At 37.0% G+C, this 25,092-nt stretch overlaps 1 protein-coding gene across 6 annotated transcripts in view; it reads right to left on the bottom strand.

Moving 5' to 3' along the window:
- Positions 1 to 25,092, bottom strand: part of tenm3 (teneurin transmembrane protein 3) — a 366,691-nt gene that overhangs the window by 127,691 nt on the left and 213,908 nt on the right. For all 6 annotated transcript variants that reach the window (XM_086142740.1, XM_086142745.1, XM_086142739.1 and 3 more), the window contains 2 exons: positions 6,455 to 6,628; positions 4,009 to 4,073 (listed from right to left, as the gene is read on the bottom strand). In XM_086142740.1, the coding sequence (XP_085998866.1) occupies positions 4,009 to 4,073; positions 6,455 to 6,628 (239 nt within the window). The remainder of the gene's footprint in view (positions 1 to 4,008; positions 4,074 to 6,454; positions 6,629 to 25,092) is intronic.

The raw sequence follows: 25,092 nt of genomic DNA, 5'->3' as shown, positions 1-25,092 counted from the left end.
CATGCACGTGCACGCACTCACACGCACATGGACAAACACACACACACACACACACACACACACACACACACACACAAACACACAAACACACACACACACACACAAATACATGCAAAAGCAGACGTGGATCATGTGATGTCTGGTATGTCATCATGTCAGACTGTCAAGGCCAAGAGTACACAGGCCCCTGTGCATTCTTCTGGAATATGTAGTCCTTGTAATTCTACTTGTGCAGTTGTATGTCACTGTAGGACCCATCTTTCGGGGTCAGTGGGCTCAAAATTTCAAGGCTTTAAAGCAAATTTAATCAAGGTTTTTTGACAAAAATTGTCAGTGTTCACTTAAGTTATTTGCTGATTAACTGATAAAGTATAGAGTTTAGCCTGTATCTTAATAAAAAGTAAATTATTTGATTTGCAATGCAATACATTTTCAGTAGTAAGAGTGACTTGTCTCTTAAAAGATTGATGAATACCTGCTAATAAATGACACTAAATAATGGGTAATGCAAATGCAAATGACTGAAAAAAAAAAATACCCGCATTATTTTTGATATATTTTGAAAAATAACTACGAATCAAAGTAATGAAAATAACACAAAACCGATTAAAATAACAACTCTGATTGATAGTGTATGACATTTTTCAGGACTTCAAAGAAAAATAAAATAATTTCAGCAAATACACTTAGCAACCAAAGAAACAATTGTTTATATGTGTGTGTGTTCGTGTGCGTGCGAACGCATGTGTTTTCTAAGTTCCTGTGTGTTCCCCTCATTCCATATTGTGGATAAATGTGTGTGTATCTCCCCTAGTGTGTCATTGTGGGTGCATCCATGTGTGTGAGAGCGATTGTGTGTGTCAAAGTGTATATGTATGTGTCAATCATGAAGTCCCAGGGAACTCCGAACAGATGCTTCAAATGAAAAAGTATCTTTCCAAAAAATGCAGAATAAGGGAGTTCATGATACACACACACACACACACACACACACACACACACACACACACACACACACACACACGCATACACATGCACACAGACACACACACACACATATGCCTGTGGCAATAGTTCTATAAGTCCAAGGACTATCTGAGCTCCCTTCATAATTGCCTCTGTTCATTGTGGGAATCGACGACCTTTTCAAAAATATACCAGCCTCGTTTTCCACTACCTCCCCTTTTTTCTTTCTCTTCCTCTATGAGCTTTTTTGAGAAAGATCTCTGGCACATCATCTGTGAAGAGCAGAATCTAATGCCATGATGGCAGCAAGGGGAGGGGTTGGAAAGCTGAAATGTTGGGACCCACAGATAAAAAGTGATTCACATTTATACTTTTTTCAGAATTTAAAATGAACATACAATGAGGGCAAGTCAATTTATGCTGACTACTGATATATTTAGCATGATGATACATCTCTCATGATTTTTAAATAATTTCTATTGTGTTTTTGGAAACTCCAAGCTTTTTTACAGGCCAATAGCTCGATTTCACTCTCTTTCTGTAATGTTTTGCATGTTCTCTCAATCACAGAAACAGTCCAGTTAATTCACTGAAGACAAAACAAGTAACTATCTGTGATTTGATTTTAAAAAATCCCTGCGTCAGTATATATATTGTATATTACTTGGATCTGGAACTTGAGAACTCAAGTGACTGAGCACAGATGTAAAACAATGTGGATGATGCATAAAATGGACTATGCTCCTGTCTAAATAATAATGTACATATTCTCCAACTACATGGATTTAAACATGATTATATTTAAAAATGTACAAGTATCTATGTATGTGTCTTTCTATCCATTTATTCATTGCTTCATTCATTCATTGTTCTGCCAAAATTTTACTGATCTGATTATTGAACACCCGCCAAAAGAATAAATGAATTCATATGTGTATTACAGTAATGTAGTCAGACATCATATTTCTAATGAGTGAAAAGATGAAACTAACCATTGAAAAAGGTAGGCAGTGCCATTATAAATAGCTAGAAAGTTTAATCAATTTTTTATCAAAATCAAAACCAAATAAAAACAACTAAAAGGTATCCATAATATAATGACTCTTAATATCAGCCTTTATTCATTTATTTTTTTTCTCTTTTCTTTACTAATCAGCTAAAGTTGCATTGGCATTGTACAAGTACTATATTTCCTTATTATCAAACCCACAGATTGTTGTCGGAAATGTCCAGGAAGAAATTCTGCAAAATGATCCCTGGAAAAGAGCAGGAACCCTGATAACCCATTCTTTGCCAAAGTTCTCCACAAAAGCACATCCAAAGCATTTATCCCACTGGCTAAAAGCCCACCCAGCTCTACAGAAAAGTTCAAATTTCACCCTCGGTTAGGTGCCCGACGCACAACATAAACAGATTTCTCCGCCATTAGTAGCATAGACTCCCTCAGGAATGATCTAAAATTTCCCTGATGTTACAAATAGCGGGAGTTTATCGTGACACACTAACAATGATTCATCAAACCTCCTTATCTGATCAAATCCATGTTTCCAGTGTGGATTCCAGCTAAAATTTACCATGAAATCTGCCCGAGATGTTTCACCACATCACCTGTAGCACATCCGGGGGGAGAACGATGGTAATTCAGTAAGGCAGAAAAAGAGGCCTGGGGAGAGGGAAACTGTCAGCCAAGTTATCTGATGGGCTCACAGCTCTGAGTGAAAACTGACACATGCTGCAACATGAGCACACCTAGCTCAGGTAAATACAGCCAGAGAGGAAGCTGGACAAGATTGGAAGAGAGATTGAGGAGGGATTAACAATGTAGTAATCTTGAGAAGCACATATATGTCTCATTTGTCATTCAGTTGTTTGGCCTGTCAGAGTGTCTGTGTCTGTGTGTGCGTGTGTGTGTCTGTGTGTGTGTGCGTGTGTGTGAGCGTATGATCACAGTAGATATCCAAGTGTGTGAGCGGGAGACAGGCTGACAGGTTGATGGACAGTGAATTTCCCATCCAAAGAAACATGCTGAATATATCAAAGTGAAAGCTGATAACAAAGGTATTGTTACCACCCCCTAACCGTTACATGTGGGGCCTAAAGCTGTAGAAAGTAGATTTGCGTCAGCTAGAGGCTAGTTAACAAAAAGGAAAATAAATAAAAAAATAATCAGTATAAAAAATAGATGGTTTCACTCATGCAGATTGTGATGGGTAAGGTAACTGATTAAATAAAATAAAAAAAAGACAGACCTGCCAATAAATATTCATCAAACGGAAAAACAGGACAACATAGCAAATTGTAAGCAACATGTTTGAGCAGGTTTATCAATGCCTTATCAACTAGAGGATAGGGTTGTTGGCTGACAGTTGTAGCAGAGACAAGGGCTGGACCCTAACCCTGTTCATGTGATGAAAAGATATAAATTGTTGCCTTGGCTTTTAGACTTTATACAGGACTACACACCCTTTCACACACGCTGCCTCGTCAGAAAGTGTAACTACCATCTTTCATCATCTAACTACAAACTACAGTGTTATTAAGTTGGGTCAAAAAGACAAATGATTTTTCCTCTGATTTTCATTCAGAAATTAGTTGAGATGAGATTGAGAATGAGATTATCGTCGATGATGATTTAACTTCTGACAGTATTTTGAAAATCTTTAAGACCAAGACAATTGAAAGAGCAAGACGATTAGAAGAATTTAACACCTTTAAAACATACCAAAATGGATACTAGTCATAGAGCTAGTACATCTCATGTTCTTGCTCTGTGGATCCCTCTATGTGTGAGGTCAATCCATCTCTGGGGACTGCTCAAGCATTTGATGCTTCACCGCAATCTCACAACAATCATTCACGCGTGTGTATTGTTGCATATAAAAGAAAAACTCTAAAGAGCCATGCATGAATCCGTCCATTTTGACAGACTGATTTTCAACAATTTTTGTCACATTGAAAAATGAGAGTCCATGTGATGAAACTGTATTGTTTGAGTGCACCGTGTTCATACGTGTGACCAAGATGAAGGTTGTGGCAACTTACCTATGCAGTAACACAGCAGGACAGAGAGAAGTACCGACAGTCCTACTGCACTGAGGGCAGTACACCTGAAGCAAAAAACAAAAAAAAAAAACAAAGTTTTGTTATCGATCATTTAAACTCTCAATTAATTTCAATACAAACACATGAATACACAAACCAAACAAAAACTGTAAAATAGGCGACAGACATACGCAAACAACAAATAACAAAGTGACTATGATTACAAGTATTTTAACCATCTTTTAAGTAATGTATTGAAAATAGCTGGGAATGTATAAATATTATTAAAAAAAATAATTGGTGGATGTGCAATGTTTGCATCACAAGAAAAGCAAAAAAATATATATTTGTTGTTTTTTTTGTCATTAATTGGTCATAGTTATGTAATTAACCAATGATCTGTGCCTTCTTTTCAGTGAATGGCAACAAATTCACAACAACGACAAAGCCTCCTCAACATTGATTGATTAAACAATTACGCTGATCCACAGCTCTCGCATTGTCAGTGGAAACAGTTGTTTCTCCGGGTGGGTTTGGGCAGCTGCCAAATATTGCCACATCTGGCACCCACTGACTGTTTACAATTCGCCAAATTCAGAGGCAACAGACTTACAAATGGCTTCCACCATTCCGGCTTGTTACCGCTGTCTATCTTTCTCGTTGCATCTGTGTGTGCTCAGTGTGCCTCTTATTCTCAAGTGGGGTTATTACAGAAAACAAATTAGGAAAAAAAGTCAGACAGATGACATAAAGACTATCTGCTGTTTGAGGTTCATCCTTTACATTTGACAATTTCAGGTCACATCAAACAAGCTGTTTGCTGTCATTCCCACTGAGCAATTCTCCCCAGGAGGAAACTACATTTACACATTCCTTGTAAACTAAAACTCCAGTCCCAAGGATGTTCGATAAATTCTCTAAAACATATTTCGAAACCCTGGCACTGTCTTCTTACTAAATTATCACAGAGTATAGCTGGAGGTGCAGATTTCTGAACATGGTCTGTGATACTTCAAGAAGTGCTACACTGGGGCCAGGAACATCAGTTTTCTGCAGTAATGAGTCAGTCAGGATACTCGGATTTGGCTGCTGGCTTCTTGAACATGAAGGACTGGTGATATGGGGAGGGTGGTGGTGGTGGTGAGATAAATTGAAGATGGAACCAAAGGCAGGGAGGATGTACTTAAAAAGAAGCAATATATCTTGATGTTGTCTGGGAGAGTGGTTAAACACTGACCAAGGAATGCCAGAAAAAAGTGTGGATACATGATGGAGCCATACAGGATACATTAACAGGACGCCCATTGCTTCAGATAAGAGGATGACATACAAAATAAACAATGTGTTTTCATCTCCCATAGGTATTTATAGCTGGTTCATCTGAGTGTGAAGTAGAGATTGCGAATTCCGGGGCAGGTTATTATTGCAACTAAAGGAGAGAAGGAGTACAGTAGGATGGTAGAAGTATAAGGGGTTGTTACAAACGTTAACTGTAGACAGTTCCTTAAAATTGCTGGCATTTCCCTGTGTGTTACTTGGATAAACGGACATCACACTATCTTCATTCACTCATATTATTTTTCCATCCTGTGTCTCCGGCAGAGGGGCAGCAATGACAGCGTTATTGTATGTTATCAATTATTGCTAGGGTTAGGGTCAGGGTTATCAATCTGTTCCCATTGCGTAAACTGCATTAGACTTTTATACACATTCTATCTTTTCTGACTATTCTATGCAGGTTTTTTTTAAAAGATTGATGGAAAGGCCAACTGTTACGCTAGAATGGCATGATATGGCATATGCAATATGGCACATTGGCCATATTGCAAACACATGTCTGTTGTCAGTTTCAATGTTTTGCTGTGGCGACTCTAAATTGCTGAAAACCGGGAACTGCAGTTTCAGGGCTGCAATCCTAGGACTGGTGTCCTGAAAGATAACACTAACGCTCTTATCCTCCACCAGCAGCAGTTCTCAGCAAAGCAGCGCCCATATCAGGGCGAAAAGAAAAGAAAACCAAACAAATAAAATTTGTCAATTTAAGCTACCTCGGCAAATGCTTCCTCTTTACCATTGAAAAAAATTTGAGTACAATTTTGATCTATTTCTATCACCCAATTCTGATGGGTGTTCTGCCTGAAACTGTTTCCTTTCTACACTAATTAAGATACCTATAATACCTAGATTAACAAAATGATATAATCTGTTCCAAATTTCCAATTCCATTTTCTCAGTTACCCAAGTATCCTTGTTAAATGATATGGTCATTATGATATGGTCAACTCAAATTTTTTGAGTTTGAGATTTAAATCTGTGAAGAACAAACATGGACTCAAAATCTCTAAAAACGACATCCCTTAATTTTTTGGGAACTTCACTTTAATCAGTTAATTCTAAAATGTGATAATCAGTTAATTCTAAAATGTGATCATATCTGAAAGAGTACCTCCATGAGCAGTACTTGGAGGATTTCTTAAACTTGAAGGCAGAGCGGGACAGGGTGTTCCTGGGCAAAGGTCTGGTAGGTGGGGAGTACACTGAGCCTGTAGCCATTGTGTAGCTGGGAGTCGCTGTGGAGAAGAGGGGGGTGGTGCCTGTTCCAGTCTTGAAGAGGAAGTGCCTGTAGCACAGCAAAAAGAAAGGGAAGAAAATAAATAAGTAACGCTGCAGCATTCAGGATACTAGTGTTGTTTAGAAATATAGATACATGTCCATGAAGTATTTGATTGGTTGCAAAGGTTGCACACATTTCAATACCTGGAACACAGGTTTATGAAAAAACCTATTAAAAACCACAAGGAAGTTACAGGTAGTGTTGTCATTTCCCAGAATGGACTTTGATATGAAAAAAGCCTGTTGATGCTTCATTGGGAGATGATTGTCATAGAATTCATTAGATATTGGAAATGGCTGAGAGCCATTGTTGAATGAATGTGAGCTATAGTTTGTTTATGTTCCAGGTATTTGCTGTTATTATCAACAATAATTCTGAATAGATATCGATCAACTAGGAAAAAAAAGGTGGAAAAACATATAGAGATGAAAATACATGCTTGATATACTCACAAAATGGTATGACAGATGAGAAACTATAGTTGATGATTCTGGCATTATGAAACATTAAAACTGATACAGCGAGACACTAATTATGTTTGAAATGGTTCATGAAACCATCAAAATTCCATGGAAATTATACTGTGTGAAAGTTTCCTCGCATAAAAGCCAGCTTTACCTATGAACTGCAATCTAAATCCCTGGGTCTCTTTTATGTTGAGAGAAATGTTATCATAGCTAACCAAAGCAATGGCCGGTGCGGGGGAAAATGAAGCCCTAGTTTGATGAACTGCAGCTTTTCTTTAGAAGGATCTGACATTCAAGGAAATTCCATTTTGGAACAGGCTAAATCCAGCCTATCTAGTTCCTAATATTAGTTCTTTTTTTCATGATGATACTCATTTTGAAAATCTATTATCTCTGAATTTGACTTGAATCACTTGTTCAACATCATGTGAACCTGCCCCCTCTATGTATCCTAACGGGAGCTGCGATTGTTTACGGACAATGCAGCTCCCGTTAGATGAGACAAAATACTCACTGTTGACCTTAAAAGGGGACCAATCTAAATGTAAAAAAAAAATGCAATTATAAATGAAATGCACCCTTTTTTCATATGTGTGTGTGATGTATCGTGTGTGTGTGACCAAAATGTTGTCTCTCTGCCCGAAGAGGTGCGTATACTTTGATTTGTGCCTCTCAACCATTCCTGCAAAATGTTTATACACAGTGACATTGTTGCTTTTTTTTCCGTCAACTTTATTCCGGGGTGAAAATTTTTGAAAAAAATGAATAAAAATTGGGGGACAGGTTGTTACATGTAAACACATAAATGAGAAAATCAGATTGTGTTGGTGGTTTAAGTTGGACTTGGATAATTCCATAGACTTGTTTGTCAACCAGCACCCTTGTTCAGTTTGGAAACAATTCAAGTTACTTGGGTCTCTATGAATCAGTATCAATGATACTCGTGGGAAAATAAAGTCCACCTCAAAAGGTTTTGTTCTTTCTTCATATTTTATTCTTCATATCCTTCTACACTGAGTCAACAGTTGATTTATTCTACATCATTCATCAATCATAATATCATTTGTCAGGAGAGTCTGGCAAATTGTACAGATTGTCTTTTAATGGCAAATTAGAAGGGATGTATTGTAAGGGGTCATGGAAAAATAAAACTCAGTACACCGAAAGAAAATTGACATAAACTTGGTGATCCTAAATAACAATTGATTTAATTTTTGTTTATTTGCTTTTATAATATTTGTTTGATCTAGTTTAATGTTTAATCCACTAACATCGCTTCTTTGCAAATGTGGAGGCGAAATAATCTTTTAAATCGAATACATTTCTGGCTGTGCAGACGATGACTCAGTAAACAGTTTGCAGTCCACGGACAACATGTAATCACTCACTATGACTTTTTCTTCTCCATAAACACTTGATAACTGTGAAAGTTCTGATTTAAAGGGCAAAAATCCAAATCTGTCACCCAGCTGGAACATCGGAGCCCAGCAAACCATGAACTATAAAAAGATTAGATTTGCAGGAGTGTCCATTCTTTTATTCTTCTGATAGCAAAAATTTCAAGGGTGCAGAAAATCAATGCAACATACATGCGTGTCTACAGTAATTACCAAGGTCAAAATGTCTAATTAATGTCAGAGCCTCAGCTAACGAGCATCTGTAATTACAATTAAACTGTTCTCTAACAAGGCTGTGTGATTAACAATTAGAGCCTATTATAGCAAGGCCCTTCAATTAATACCTGCCTCTAGGCAAGATGTGAAGTGAAAATTAGAAAAGGAAGGGGGGACAACAGGAGGGCAGGAGGGAAAAGGGGGAGCAAGAAAATCAAAGGAAGAGAGGAAATACTGGCTGGATGGAAATTAATGTGTTTGAGTTTTTATGTTCGGTGGACTCTATAACATGTCCTAGCGTCTTGCAGTTAGCGATCGCATAACAAGAATTACAACCTATGGTTGTTTTCAGGCACTTGCGTTAATATGAACCTTAGCATGCAGCTAACAGAAAGCTCTGTGACCTGCATCGTGATATTGTTCTATTGTTAGCCAAAGGCTTCAAATGAAATTCTGAATAGATATGGGCTCTTCTCCTGCTACTGACAAGATTTCCTGGCACTTAGTGTTATTGCCACTGTGCCGAGGATCTTGTAATAGTATAAAAGGTCACTCAAATGACCAATGAAGGTAAGCCACACATATCAAATCAATGAGTAAAAGCAGAGCTGCTGTCTACATATCTATATCTATATCTATATCTATATCTATATCTATATCTATATCTATATCTATATCTATATCTATAGACTTATGTACTGGGGGGTCCTTGGGGTACATCAGTGAGGCATTCCTAAGCACAAACTTCAGATAATTTTCAACAGAATTATCACAGCCCACAGCACTTATCTAACCTACAATACTCTAAAGTCATACATACTGTATATATCCAAGAACAGAACTAGGCCATAGGAAAATGGATGGGGGAACATAATGATCGAAAAAAAGTAAAATTATAATAAAAAAAAAAAACATAAAAATGAGAAGAATCCCTACAATGACAAATGAAACTGTACATTCTATACCGGTGATTAAAAAAAATCATACAAGTTGCCATCAGAGGAGTCTGCCTTCTGTTTGGGAAAAAGTTGAAGGGTAAAAAGTCGCAAAAAACACAAATATAAAAGTGAGAGATCAGACATAATCAAAGCATGCGGTCCCCATAGAGTTCACAATATTATGTTGTATTTCAGTTGTGTATCACAAATTTGGGGGGAAACATACAATGGAAGATGTAGTCCTTAATTTTGTTGCTTAAAAAACGACAATAAATATTTCAGTGAGAAAATAACGAATATTGTCAGTTTGCACTTTGCATGCACTCCATTACTGGTTTTTAAGAACACTGGTTGGTGTTTCAATTCTTGCAAAAACTGTGACACATATCAGCGGTTACACTCTGCCTGTTTGTTCAGAATATACCTCTTGAAATAAGCAGCATTGCCTTTTTGGAAGAAAGCATGTATATTTCTGCAAAGCAGATCAGGGGTTGGGGATTTAAGCATCTGTAGCGTAGCATCTGATGGTTTAAAAAAAAAAATGACAGAGAATTCAAAGGTCATCTTTGAACTGACTGAACTGTATGAACTTTGTATTGCAATACAGCACAACAAAGCAGAGAATGATAAGAAAAAAATAAACTATACTCTGAGGAGGAACAATTTTCCACAGGAAGATTATTATCGATGACTGGAACAACAAAAGTCAAGGGAACATAATCAGATCAGCTTGTCTGTGTGGATGAACCTGAAATGTCCTGGTGGGAACTGATGATGTGATGACGTCGGTGGAAAACAGGCATACATGTGGCAACATTTAGTGTAGTTATTTTGAGTTTGTTCATTCTAGTTTGGAAATTTGGTTGTCAACAAGTAAAGAAGGTCTTTAAAGACCTCTGTCTTTTCACCATTTACAAAAAAGGGGTTATATCCCAAAAGCAATAACAAACAAAGAATAACCAAATGGAAGAAACTGAAGAATTCTTTGTTTTAGATGAGGCTGATCAGCTATGGCTGTGCATTGTGACGCAAAGGTTTTTAAACCGCATGCTATCAAAGATGTGCACATGAATATTCAGCTTTGCAACTAATAGGTTTATAGAACTAGACTGACTTGCTTACTTATTCACAATGTTGTGAGGGAAGTATGATTCCATGCAGCTGAAAGTGTTTCACAAAAGTTTGCAGAAATAATTTTGCGTCATTTACAAGTCGGTAGTACTGTGATGTCCCGATAAACCAAGCCTGTGGTCTTTGTTCATGCAATAATAAGGACCACATTAGATTAATTGAGGGATTTTCTTCGAAGCAGTTGTTATTTTGGTCTGAGGCTGTCTTGCACTTTGCAATGGAGGCACACCGTCGTGTACGGCTGAACAAAAAAACAATAGCAAACAAACTAATTAATAATTTTTTGCCAGCCTGAAGTACAGCCTGTGATTGAAACGTCACTTTCATCCTTCTGCTAAAAACAAAAGTGTCTCTCAGTCTTCTCGAGAGGCACTTCTTGGATACGTTCAGACGATTAATGACCGCGCCAGATGTAATCAAGCCAAATCACATCGACATGCGGCACTATTTATGGATGCCGGATTCTGAAACAAGCCTCAATAACAAATTAAACAATGAGGAAAGTTAAGAAACTGGTCCTTTTACATGAGAACTTTTGTCCACAAATAGTCACTCTGAATATGCATTGTTATGTATTATACCTTCACTCACAAGTTTTTAAACCACAAGGTGACACCAGAAGTCATGGTCAAATCCTTTAACATGTTTAGCGTGTACCAATCATCCATTCATTTTCTGCTAATCCTTGACTCAGGATTGCAGGGGGCAGCTGGAGCCTATTCTGGCCATCAGGAGGGGTCACCTTGGACCGGTCACCAGGTGATCACGGAGCCACATATAGAGACAAACAACCATTCATTCTCTAATTCACCTGTCTAGGTCTCCAATAAACCAGCTATGTGTTTTTGGATAGTGGAGGTTTAACCCAGGTGAAGATAGCCATAAGTTAATAAATACTTGAATAAATAAGAATGAATATTGAGTAGAATTTCATCTTTTAAAAAAAAAAAAAAGTCATATTAGTTAAATAAGAATGTCCAAATGAGATAAATAGGATTAAAAATATTATTTTGTATTTTTGATGAATTATTTTGTGGGTTATGTAGCACCTACTACAAATATAATAGGGTTTAAACAAGAACTAGATTAAGAGGAACAGCAGTAAAATGGTTAGCAGATAAAGAAACACCACAGACCAATAGTTACTTTAAATGCCGACTTGTTCACCAAAAGAATTGAAGTAGTTAAAATGGTAGCAATTACAAATTGGTACCATATAGACATCTACACAGACACAACATTAAGTACACAAAACCATTTGTATAGAAATACAAATGTGAGTTTCAGTTTCAATTCTTGTTTCCCTTTAAGTAAAGAAACATATGAATTTCTTATTCTTCCATAGATTTAGTCTTATTTATTTTCTGTATCTAAATTGCACTCATTTAAATTCTGTTTTCAGTCTTAGTCTGTCATAGGTTTTTATTCAGTTTCTACTTTTAAATGTTTAAGTAGTAGGTTACTTTGTTTTGACTAGTAATCTTTCTTTTAAATCAACATAGGCCTATTTTAGTGTAAAGAAATCCAGTCCAGTATTAATATTATCTGTCTAATAGCAGGTTATTTCAACTATTATACCAATTGAGGTACATTAAGCATCTCAATTCACTCAATAGGAAATGAACACCCTCAATTGCAATAACAGTAAGATTCACAGGTCAAAGTATTCAAGATATGCCACATAAAATGAAACATAAAGTGAATATACAGTTCTAAAGTTATCAAAATCTTGCTACTAAATCAGTCCTTGAGCAAGTAAATGCGAGTTAGCGAGTGAAAGCAAAGCTAGCTTATGAGCTTGTTGAGATCCACTCTCAGTAGACACTAGGAAAAACTGTACTATCAGCTTTCCTGTTCAAAATCCACGTTCCCCAAAAGCAAAGAGAACAGAAGAGTAGGGAGGTCCTCCTACCGAAGTCACATCCAGTCAATATACGAGCATGGGCTTCACAGTTCACTGTTTCTCCAGCAATTCAGTTGTTAAACTTGTCATTAAATTTAAAAATGTTCAAATTAACCAGTCTATCAACATAGACAGAACATTGAATAAAACACTTCGAAAGACAAAATAAATGTCAGAAATCCTTAATGTCTGTCCCCTTTGTTTTCTCAATCAACTCGACAGCATGACTTTCTATATCATGGTTTTTTTTTTTTGTTTGTTTTTTTTCCATTTCAGTAACTTCTGGAACAAAATCGCTATGAGCATTATGATTGGCTGATAGATCTACAATTTCCTTAAGCAACAGTACTATTAAACTAAATGGCAAAATAATTCACCAACAGTATGAAATTATATTTTTTGTCCTATTTATCTCATTTATACATTTTTATATCCCTTAGATGACTTAAAAAAAAAAAGATGAAATTCTACTTAATATTCGACAGGAAATCAGAGAACCCTGAGGAAACACACCCAGACATAGGGAGAACATGCGGATTCTGCATGGAGAGTCCTCTAGCAAGAATGGAATCAGAAACCTTCCTGCTGTGAGGCAGAAGCACTAACCACTGCACCGACCAATTTTATTCATTCATTTATTTATTCAGTCACACAATGGAGTTAAATTTTCTTTCACAATGTAACACATACACTGAGTGTATAAGTATGAGGTCTTTCAGTCATTAACACACTAATAATGACTCCACTTACCTAGTCACATTCTAATGCTCTCTTACTTGTCACACCAATGAACACGTCAATTGACACTTTTTTTAGTAAAGACACACTTCCATATATACACATTTGCACACTGATAGTGAGTTCTTTCATCCTCTCACACCGATGACCAGTCCAGCCTGACATTCAGGGGCTCTATAGAAACCTCCTCAGGATTGTAACTAACAAGATAATCTGTTCTCACATACTAATCCAGCAAGTCAAATATCAATTTTACATTTCTTTTTTTTTTGGTCTGCAGCAAAGTGGAAGAAAACAACTCAAACATGTTCACAACAACACCGTCTTTTCGCACAATGGCTGTCAAATTCACCACAACAAATTACAAACAGACGTTTGTAACACAGCAAACAACAATGGTGGTAGTCTAGGAGAAAGTCAAATCAATTCAGTCCTTTATTTTTGTTTTTCGTTTTTGGTTTGAGCATCCTGCCATTTATAAATCTCCAATATTATTTTCAATTCACTCGAGTCAATTAAGGCTATAATTAACTTGAGCAATGAAACTGACAACTTGAAAGCACAATGGTAAATTTAGATGATGTAGTTTTACTGCCCCATCTGCTGATTTGCAAACAATGCAGACTCAGGCGGCAACAATAAACGCCAATGTGGTTAAAATACAGCTATGTGTTGTATCTAAAGTAATCGGTGGTGCACTTAATCCCACTGAATTCAAACGGCATGGCACAAAAATAGCCCAACAATGCAACAGCGTTTGGGTTTGATGGTCTTCTTGTGTCTTTAGCGAGTAATCAAAAATAACTGTGAGCAATCCAAAGCCATTTGTGAAATCATCTTGAACTTCTGTTAAAACATCATGTATCAAGTCATACTAGAGCGTAAGACTTCATGTAGAAATTACACCGCCAAAGGTCTTGCTAGCCGCTCTGCTGAGTCTTGTAGGCAGGATTATACTGATCACAAATCACAATTGGCCGATCTCGAGCCAAAACTAACTTGCATTAAATATGTTCAGCTGTTTCATTTTGTGTGGCCTGAACTCCTAACAGTGGCAGGGAGGAAAATTCATCATGCTTAGGAGAAATTAAAGGGTTTCATTTCCGCCAATATGTTCATGAGGCACTTGAGCTTAATTAGCACATTTGACTTTGCGTATAATTAGAAAAACTTCTAAAGTGCATATCCAATGCAGCTCAAATTAACTCCATGCAGTTGATCCCCTGTATGGCAACGTTCAGGATCAGTTTACACCCCTGTTTGGCAAAGAATGTATAGGCTAGAATGACCGGTTCGGCAAAAATGATCATTACATAATCTTACATTTTATATATCATTATATTAGATTTTAATAAACTGTTCATCATCAGGGATAGTTTAACAGTCAAACGTAAGACACAGATTCAACCACTTTTAATCCTGGAAATATTTCATGTTTAATTTGGCGCAAGTCCAATTCAACATTAGCAAAAGGCTAAACAGAAGAATTTAAAACATAACGAAAGAAATTACTTTAGAGTGAGGGAATAAATGATCCCTAAATTATACAGCAAATTTTAAAGGGTCAGAACACTGCTAAGAACCAAGTGAACTGTCAAGGGCTAAATAAGAAATGCAATGATGTTCTGCCCGAAATACCGGGAAAATGATTGAGATCGGATGAAATAAAATAAAAAAACACACACAAAATATTTACGAAAATCCCTACAAAGATCCTTAAAAATTGGTAAGGAATATGCAAGCTGTTGCACACATCGAGAATCAGAACATGCTTGGGTTGATGGGTAAAGCTGAACTGGCTAATATCCTCTCATGGATTAACTCAGATATTGATATTCACGAGAACAAGGCTTACAGACTCAGGAATAATCTAAAACGACAATCCTTTCACTCCCAGGTCAACTTTTATAAACCGAAACAAAAAAGTTAAAAATAGATTATTTTTCATTTCTTCTTTTCCTCTGCATATTTGAATACTTTTTAAGGTTAAGGCATTGACTTTCTCTTGTGAAAAGAAACCTTTCAAGGCGATGAATCAGCAATCAGCTGCTGCGATCAAAGAATATCAGCACTGGCATTCCCAGCAGCCTCTCTGCGTGTTACAGTCATATCAATTCAGCCATATTTGGCAGCTGAATGTGAGCTGCAGACACCGCCTCTTGTGAGATTACACACATGAGGTTTTGATAATGCTGCTGGGCCAGGACGTATAAAAGGATTTGGACAGTACAAAAGGCAGAGCAGGATAGCCACAGATAGCAGAGCTGGACGTTCTATACGTGTTTTGTGAGTGTTAAAGTGCAAGTTAATTACAGCAGCAAGCTGGAGCTGAGTGAGAATATTAGAGTACAATGACTGTGACCAGGAGTGAGTGGCAACCGTGACCAATTTGCTGGTCTGCACATTATAATGGTGCCTCAAATGCTGTATTCTATAACTTGCGTTTATGCACTATTTACACACTGCTCTTTGAAATAGCAGCATCACAAGAGGGATAGATCTGTCACATTAATTTATTAATTTGTGTGTGAATGTGTGTGTGTGGGTGTGTGTGTGTGTGTGTGTGTGTGTGTGTGTGTGTGTGTTTGGGTGTGTGCGTGTGTATGTGTGTGTGTGTGTGTGTGTGTGTGGCTGGATGTGCCATAACATAACAAAGAGACAACAAGGCACAAGGAATCCTTTAAGGAGTAAAATGACTTTAACTATTGTACAGTAGTTGTGTTATTATGGGTATATCTAGCATGGAGGAAAAGAAAAGACTATCTTCCTTCACACCTTTAACAACACTAATCACCCACTCCACACACATACACAAAAACAGTCAGTGAGTGCTTACTGTGTGTTTACTGGTTATTGTTGTGCCTGCAGTTCATCCAGATGCCCACAAACAGAATAAGCACCATTGTGTTGTGTCAGCAATACCAGCCACACACTGCTAATTTCTTCATTGAGTGGTTTTAAAAATGGCATGGCATTATATAAGTTAATGCTGTGTTAATAATTAGTTATTAGTTAAAGTTAATAATTACTATTGTTCTATATACTCCGTATATACTATTTTACAAACTATTATATATACTATTATAAACTATATACTCTCTCTCTATATATACCATTCTAATATACTATTATTCTAGTACTAATGGAAGTTAGCGTTGGTCTTAATAGTAGTAGTATTGTTTTGGCATTAAAAAAACATGATTTCAAAGCTAGGCAGCTATTATCTCTTTTCTTTTCTATTTATTTTTTTTTGTAATTATTCCTTTGAATAACAAACTGAAAAACTTTAGCTGTGTCTGTGACTTATACTTATTACATTTTAATTTGATGTTAATTTAAGTCATTGACAAGAATCTTTTACACTTTTTCAATTGATCTCATATTCATCAATTTTTACATATAAATATGTGATTGAAAAATAAAAACAAAAACAAAACAAAAAACAAAAGAAAAAACACAAGCTACACAAAAATGGGGACAATAAAATCCCTAGCCATAAATTAAGTTGATTGTGGCATTAAAATAAATCAGCTTTCTTCTTCAGAAACTTCAACAGAAGTTATCTTTTCAAAGACTTTAAGGGTTTGGCAGAAGTATCAGCCAACATGCTCTCAAGGTAGATGAGTTCCTGAAAGGCCAGCAGGGAGGGAGGAGTAGAAAGGTTACCATGGGAATATTATTCCTATCGAACATCAGATCATGAAAGGTTATTTACTGTTGCTTTTGTTCCTACAGTATCGTGGTTGATGAGATATTTATTGGCCAGCGAATGTTTTTTAAATCTGGGGAAAAAAAGGGAGAGTGAACTGGCACGGAGGAAAAAGCTCGTGAACAGCTGTATTGGAGGTCCATAAATGCAACAGCTGCGTGCAGTATGTGTGTGTCCACTTGTGTGACAGTCCAGGGGCACAAGGCTTGTCTTTGTGTGTGTCAATGGAGGGATTAGCACCTTCAAATGAGGATACTGATGCTCTCATGTGGCCTAAATCAGCCCGCCTTTGATTGCCCTGCTAGCCAATAAAACTCTAAACAGAACTCCTCACTCTGTCACTGTGCAAGTACATGCGTGTGCACGGTGGCCTTTTACAGAAAACCACGTATCCTGTGGCACAATGGAAACTCCACAGCCTGAGTTGAAACCTAATAAAAACAATAACACAACAATAATATCTTGTGAAACACGCTTAACGCACACAACATTTCACAAAACGGAGTAGGTATGTATTTATAGAAAGACAGCAATATTTCACAAAACGCAACACCATATCATCGTAATCACCATCCGTGGGTATCCGGGAGCTAATCACAGCTGTCACTGTGAGAGAAGCCAGTTTTGTCCTGGACCCACAGCCTGTCAATCAAGAAAGCACAAACACAATGTACAAAGTACAAGTGTTCTCTCACCTATGCTGAAAAACATATTTTTCTTTTTTGGTTATCTATTAAACTATTGTGGCTGATGGACAGTTCTCCTGGTACCTTTGACATTTCTACATGCTTTTAAGCAACTCTCATTTTCTTCTCAAAAAACTTTGCTGATGTATAACTAGGGTTGTTAAGGTAGAAAACCTATAAGCCTATATAAAAAAAAAGGCTATAGACTAAGACAAGCTTTTATGCTAGTTTGACTGGCAAAAATTCAATTTTACTTTTTTATTAGATACAGCAATGCTGTAGTACCACTTCTTTTAAATTGCCTCTTTGGCTGACTTTTTTAGTGGATAACTTGGGCCAAATAAATTGCCTTCAAAACAGGTGGGAAAAAGACGTCAATAATTTACATGATCTTTTTACATAAACACATATATATATATATATTCTTACGGATGAGGCTGCAAGTGATAGATACCCGTTTTTCATCCAGTAATGGATTTCTTGGAGAAACTACCGGGATTAACTGCAGGACACGTCCCGTCATCGCAGAAATGAAAGTATGGAGAAAAGTCTGCTCTGAGTCGTCAAAGACACTTTGCAGGTCTGTGTCTCTTTCTCCGCAAACTCTAAATCATAAACTAATAAACCAGAACTTCATATATCAACCTTATTTGACAGTAAAATGCAGTCCTATGATTAATTTGACCACTCTTAAGAGCCGCAGTCTACGAGACTTGAACCAAATGGGGCTTAGGGAAGATTAAAGGTGCAGATGTGTGCTTTTTATTAGCTCTTACTGTCTTAGTCATTTGTAGCTGTATTGAAACCAAATGTTAAGTTATGAATTTATAAAGCAAAAGATGGAAAATCGGAGCTACTATTTTTCTTTTTTATTGACTTCCCTGCTCGTCACATGCAACATTATACTGCACAGAACAGTTGCTTTACTTATGCAGTGTAATTCTGTCAGAGAATAAATCAAAAATGGAGGACGATGCAGAGAAAAACAAAAACATTTATTCAATATTGCGTATAATGATGAATATATATAGCCTTACTGGTATGTTTATACATTCTTAAAATGTCTCAAGACACCTCTACAGCCTGGAGAGCTGCCGCTCTACTGAATTTGTTAATTTACACAAAAGGAAACGATTTAGTTCATTTAATATAAACTCAATCAATCTGATGTGACATGACGAAATCCAAACTATATACAGTATATCTCTACACTCCTTTAAATTAAGACACAAAAGTAAAGTGGTATAATTCTATTTGACTCTGAATAAAATAGATACAAATAACATTCTCACGTACGAAGGCTAGAAAGGTATTTCATATCCTATTTCAAAGGAAATCATATTATAAAAAATAGAGAGAAAAAAGAAATGTCACCCTGACCCATCGGGGGCTGCATAGGATAGCACACAGAAGGATATGTTTGTGTAATTAACTTTCAACTAAAGTGTATTTTGCAATTTGAATATAGTTGTTAATTAACAGCCTGCAGTGCTTTGTATCCTCGCAGCGGGCTTTATGTGGAGCAGCCATTAGTTGCTATGGCAATTGTTTCGAGGCCAAAAAGCCCGAGTCAAGGCCACTGTTTACTCGCTAAGCCACTTATCTCGGCATTAGGCAAGTTCGGGTTGCAGAATGACCATCATCGTCATGGAAAGCAAAGGAAGATTGTGTTTTGTTTATCTGCATTTAGTTTGATCAAGAGGAGCAGAATCTGCTGTCTGTGACTTCAGTACCGCATGTACCGCAGGATTTGGCTTAAAGTACAAGTTACCATCACACACAGAAAGCATGAGGTATACCAAGTACTGCAGCAACAGTTGATTTAGAATTAAAGGATGTCTCTGGTTCAATTGCGACGGGCAGCCTTTCTTTGTGGAGGTCTGATGTTCTCCAAGTGTCCTTTAGTTTTCCTCCAGGTTCTCAAGTTTCCTCCCAAAGAGATCCTAAATTGCCCGGACGTGTGAATGAAAGAGTGAATGGTTGCTTATCTCTATACATGGCCCTGTGATTAAATGCCAATCGGCAAGCTTGCCCCAAAAAACATTTATATTTTAACAAAAAAAAAGAACCTTTGCATTCAAAAAGATTAGAATTTTAGATTTTCTCACAGGCCTTTAAAATGTGCCCAAAATCTGTTTTCCACATGCTTTTTTCACGCATCATCCATATTGAATTTCCGCATCTGCCTCAGTTAATCACACAAAAGCTTTGGATTTGCAGTCAAAATGTCGAAGCTTGGATTTATTTGACTTGCAACCGCACATTAACGGCAGGAAGATACTTGCATACATCTCCCGAAGCATCAGTCTTGCGTGACTGGAACTCAACCTCGCCGATATGAAACACATATTTCAAGAAAGAGAAGAACCAGAGCCTTGTCAGATATTTATTTGTAAGCTATAGAAATAAGGTTAAATAAATCTTTTTCAATTCACGACAAAACCCCAAATAAACAGCTGGGCCTCAACCTATCAGATGAATCTGACATGGTTGTTGGACTGGAAGTTTGTTTATCACATCCTGAAAGACATGTTGAAATTTTACAAGAATGTTGCCAGGTATTTAAGGATTGCATGGCTCTCACTGATTTCATATCTATTTCAAAAACAGCAAACAATAAAAAAACCTTACCTAGCTTTATTATTTATAAATTAAGCATGGAGAACCACTGGACTGGGAACCAACCACCTCCCTTGCCTTTACTTACTTTAAGGGATATTTTGTCCATATTGAAAATTATTGAATAATGTAAAATATATCTATTTATATGTATATGTATATGTATATGTATATGTATATGTATATGTATATGTGTGGTGTGTGTGTGTGTGTGTGTGTGTGTGTTTGTGTGTGTGTGTTAGTATGGGATGATATGTGTATGGTTTTAAATGGTATAAAGATATAACCCTTTCTTTTTCTTTTCTTAATAGTAATTATAAAGTTGATATTCATGGTCTATTCATATGTCAAGTCTGACATGTACCTGTGGCTCGTCATGTTATCTGACAGCGGAGAAGCCGGGGAGAGTTATGAAGCAGTTGCTGGGTGTTTTGTCTACCCAGATTAACCGGAGAGTCTATACGATACTGCGGCTGTTTCACACAGACGCAGACACAAACACACACACACACACACACACACACACACACACACACACACACACACACACACACACACACACACACACACACACACAGACTGACTTGACTATCTGTTACCATGTCAGCCGACAGGAATGTTGAGAGAACAGAGAAACAGACAGTGTTCTACCATGGTATAAACCTGGGCTAGACATCATGATACATACATCTGTGAGTGTGTGCCCTATGTGAGACTAGATCTGATCTGACCAATTGACCTCTAACAAAAAGATCTGGTTTCACTGGATCCATATTCATTCTGAGCTGAGTGTTAGATATGTAACACTTGCTCATATAAATCTTTGCACCTCTAGGTTCAGCCTATTTTGACACTGATAATTCTCGTGTACATGGAAACGTTTGATTGATTGGGGTGGAATTGCTTTGAAAATTTGTTTTATAAATTTGAAACTATGAAAATATAAAATGCCAGGGGAAGCGAAGGGCGCAGATGAAACCCTGGCATGTGCCCCTTTTTCAAACCCATCTCATAGTTTGGACTTAAGGGGACTGATATGGACTTCAACCAGCGTCTTGAACAAAACTGCTGATGAAACGAGACAGCCGGGAAACATCATGTGGAAATGAAAGAAGGAGGCAATCTTGAAAACACACACCAATCACCTGCACTAATAGGCCATCATCTGCCTGTGGCGCCGTTTGACTGATTCAATGCAGACGTGACCTTCATGCTTCTAGAACCATCTGCTTCTTACACTAAAAGGAAAAGGAATTTAAATATATTTTTATAAGTATGCCTTTATTTGTGCTGGGGTCATATCTGCTTATGTACATCACTTAAATGACTAAACACTGAAAATAATTTCTGTAAAAGTCTATTTGATATGAAATGTTTGTGTTAAACCATTCATTCATTTTGTGTATTCTGAAATTGTTGAAAAAAAAAAACAATAAACATGTCAAAGATAGAACAATTAGTTCCATGTGCAGAATTTAATATTAAATTAGTTGCAAGGATAAGCTATATAGATAATGAATGAATAAATCAATTAACTGATTTAAGAATCTGGTCTGCAGTGGCTGCAGAAGCAGAAAAACATCAGTGAAACTGGAAATATGACACAAGGTAAATGACAAAGTGCGCTTCTAGAAGAATCCCTGATGAACTTGTAATAATTCATTATTAGTTCAGGTGTATAAGATAGGAGAAGAGGATTGAGGTCGAATGTGATGTTTAATAAAAATGTTTCCCGAATGACCCTAATCCTCTTTTGTGTTTTAAAGCAGAAAATCTAAGACAAATGCATAATGTACAGATGAGGATTAAGGCCAAACATTATAGTTGAAAACCAAAAACAAAAGATACATTTCAATATTTAACTCAACATTGAACTTCTGGAGTGCGATTATGCCATAAATGATTTCTTACATGTCCAACTGCTTTTTCTGAAAGGTTTTCTTGGTTATTCATGAAAGTTTTGTCAAGTAAAGAGTACTGCTTCAACCTTTGGCTCACATAGTGTAAGTTTGTCTTTGGGCCAGATAATGAGTTTCCGGCAAAGGACTTGTGTGTTTGATTTGCGATGCAGGGAATCACCTCCGGGTCATGCTACATTTGATTTGCAACTTCACCCTGCAAAATCATCTGCAAGCCTGTCTGATCGTCTGTCTGTATGTGTTGCGTGTGTGTGTTTGCGTATGTGTGTCTGTGTGTGTGAAAGACAGAGAGAAAGAGAACGAGAGAGAGAGAGAGAGAGAGAGAGAGAGAGAGAGAGAGAGAGAGAGAGAGAGAGAGAGAGAGAGAGAGAGAGAGAGAGAGAAAAACAGAGCTTTCTTCTATAGTGACTGCATTTCAAGGTAGCCTGTGGACCGTTGTGAATGATGAATCTTTACATCCAGTAGCCTTTCATAGGAATTTAAAGCCAAACCAGGGACAGGCTTTAGCTGTCCCAGTGGTCCAAACACACAAAAATGCAGCAGTGCGTGCATGCACGCACAAACACACAAACACACACACAACCACTAAAACACTGGGGCTTTTAAAGATCATAGAAACAGAGATAGCCCTGCTCTATCAATCTATCGACATCCACATTTTTCTCAGGGAACGAGACAAAGGAGGTTAGATGGAGGATGGGGAAAGTAAGACTTGACTACAAATTACCAGCTGAATAAAAGGTCAAGGTTGACGTTACCCCGGAAAGTAACTAAATTCACACACGCAGACGCAGACGCAGACAACGGGTCCAGAGTCTACATTGAAAATGCAGGCACTTAAGAAGAACAAGCTCAATTTCTCTGTCTCTCTCTCTCCCTTTCTCTCTCTCTCTGTCTCACCCACACATACAATGAGCCCGAATGTTGGGAATTACAAACACATGCGTTTACAAATCAATTAATCCATCACTCTTTTTTTCAGCCTGTGTGAAAGACACTAAAGCTTGTAAGTATGTGTGTGTGTGTGTTTGTGTTCATGTCAGTGAGTGTGAGTGTGTGTGTGTATATGTGCATGTGCCCCGGTTGTGAGAGAGTAGCTTTGTCGTCTTGTTCCACTCTTATATTTCCAAAGTAATACTTATTGCATGTAATGAAGACCAAGAGGAAAAAGTGTGCATCTGCAGCTGCTCAGTGACCAGAGCGCTCTGAGTTCATATGGTCTGAAAGGCTGAAAGGCCGAAAGGCTGAAAGACATGAGTTGACCTCCAGATGAGAACAAGGTTGACCTAGGAAATTCTGATTTCAATCCACTGTCACTAATTTGACAAATTTTGCAGCAACTATGCAATTATATAAAAAAAGGGGAAAAAGAAACATGTTTCAATGACTTCCATACATTATGAGACAATTAACAATGTTTATTAAATTAAAAAAAAGGGAAGTTCAGACATGTAAATTGTGGCTTCATTTCATCTCAAAAATCATTTTTCCTTCCAATCAATGTTTGAATTAAAAAATGTCTATAAAATATTATGTTTTGTAAATTCAAGAAAACTTGCTTTCAAATCTTTACACTTGTTTTTAAGGTAGACGCCTCATTTCACGTGTCAGATAGCAGCCCCTACTTTAAGTTCCCTTTCTTGTCTAATTCACATTAGACATAATCCACTCCTTGGAAAAACACCCTGCTTTATCCAGATTTTTTTTTTCTTTTCTTTTCATTGTCTTTTGCTCTCTTCTTTCCAAGTGTTATCTTAAATTACATACTGTATTATTTGAATATATACATATATTGCTTTAACTTTGACCTCGACCTCTAGAGTTTCTAAAGTGGCCCCAGGAAAAAAATTCACCGTGCAATGGCACCCAGTGCTAGTAAAATACACTTGTGGTTGCATGTGTCTGCATGTGCGTCTGCATTTCCAAGTCTGTTTAGTGTTTTTGAACGCACGTGTGTGTGTGTGTGTGTGTGTGTGTGTGTGTGTGTGTATGTGTGTGTGTGTGTGTGTGTGTGTGTGTGTGTGTGTGTGTGTGTGTGTGTGTGTGTGTGTGTGTGTGTGTGCGGCGTGTATACATCTGATCATAGCAATGCTTACAAGAAAGACACTTACAAGACACTTACAAGAAAGACACAGGATGATATGATCTCACTAGGCTGAGAAGTATCACAATTTACATTAGTTGTTCGCAATTTTTAAATGTGTTATATTATGTAGTTTAAATGGATAAAAAATATAAACAGATTAGCTTTTGAGATGATGCCTCATGATACAGGCAGCATCAACTCCACGTATCCACAATAACCCAAAAAATTCTGAAAATTGGTCTTGTAATATTCAAGAGCAAAATGAATACTCTTAAAGTTTTGTGTGTGTGTATATATATATCATTCATCATCATTAGAACATGTCAAAAACAACTTTGAGACTAATAAAGCAAATTAGTAAATAAAGTTTTATATAGTTTTAAATTCATTTGGTATTACTGTTCCCGAATTATGAGGCAATGTCACAAGTGTATAACACAATGAAACTTTGGTTTTAAGGACCTTATACTAATTTATTAATTGTTTTTTTACATATCTCAGAGTGAATCAAAAACTATAATCTTTGATTTACTTCTATCTTTGTTAAATCTGTCATGACATTGTCAAATCTACTGAACTAAGACCTAGCATTTGGATGCTACAACTTCATTACATCCCTGTTTCCCGACTGTTAAGATAAGGTGTGGTATTATCAGTTGAC

Source organism: Fistularia commersonii, chromosome 35 (genome assembly GCF_037954325.1).
Source record: "Fistularia commersonii isolate RoL2024-O1a breed Wild chromosome 35, RoL_Fcom_v1.0, whole genome shotgun sequence".
NCBI classification, from domain to species: Eukaryota; Metazoa; Chordata; class Actinopteri; order Syngnathiformes; family Fistulariidae; genus Fistularia; species Fistularia commersonii.
This window is presented reverse-complemented; position numbering and strand designations above follow the sequence as displayed.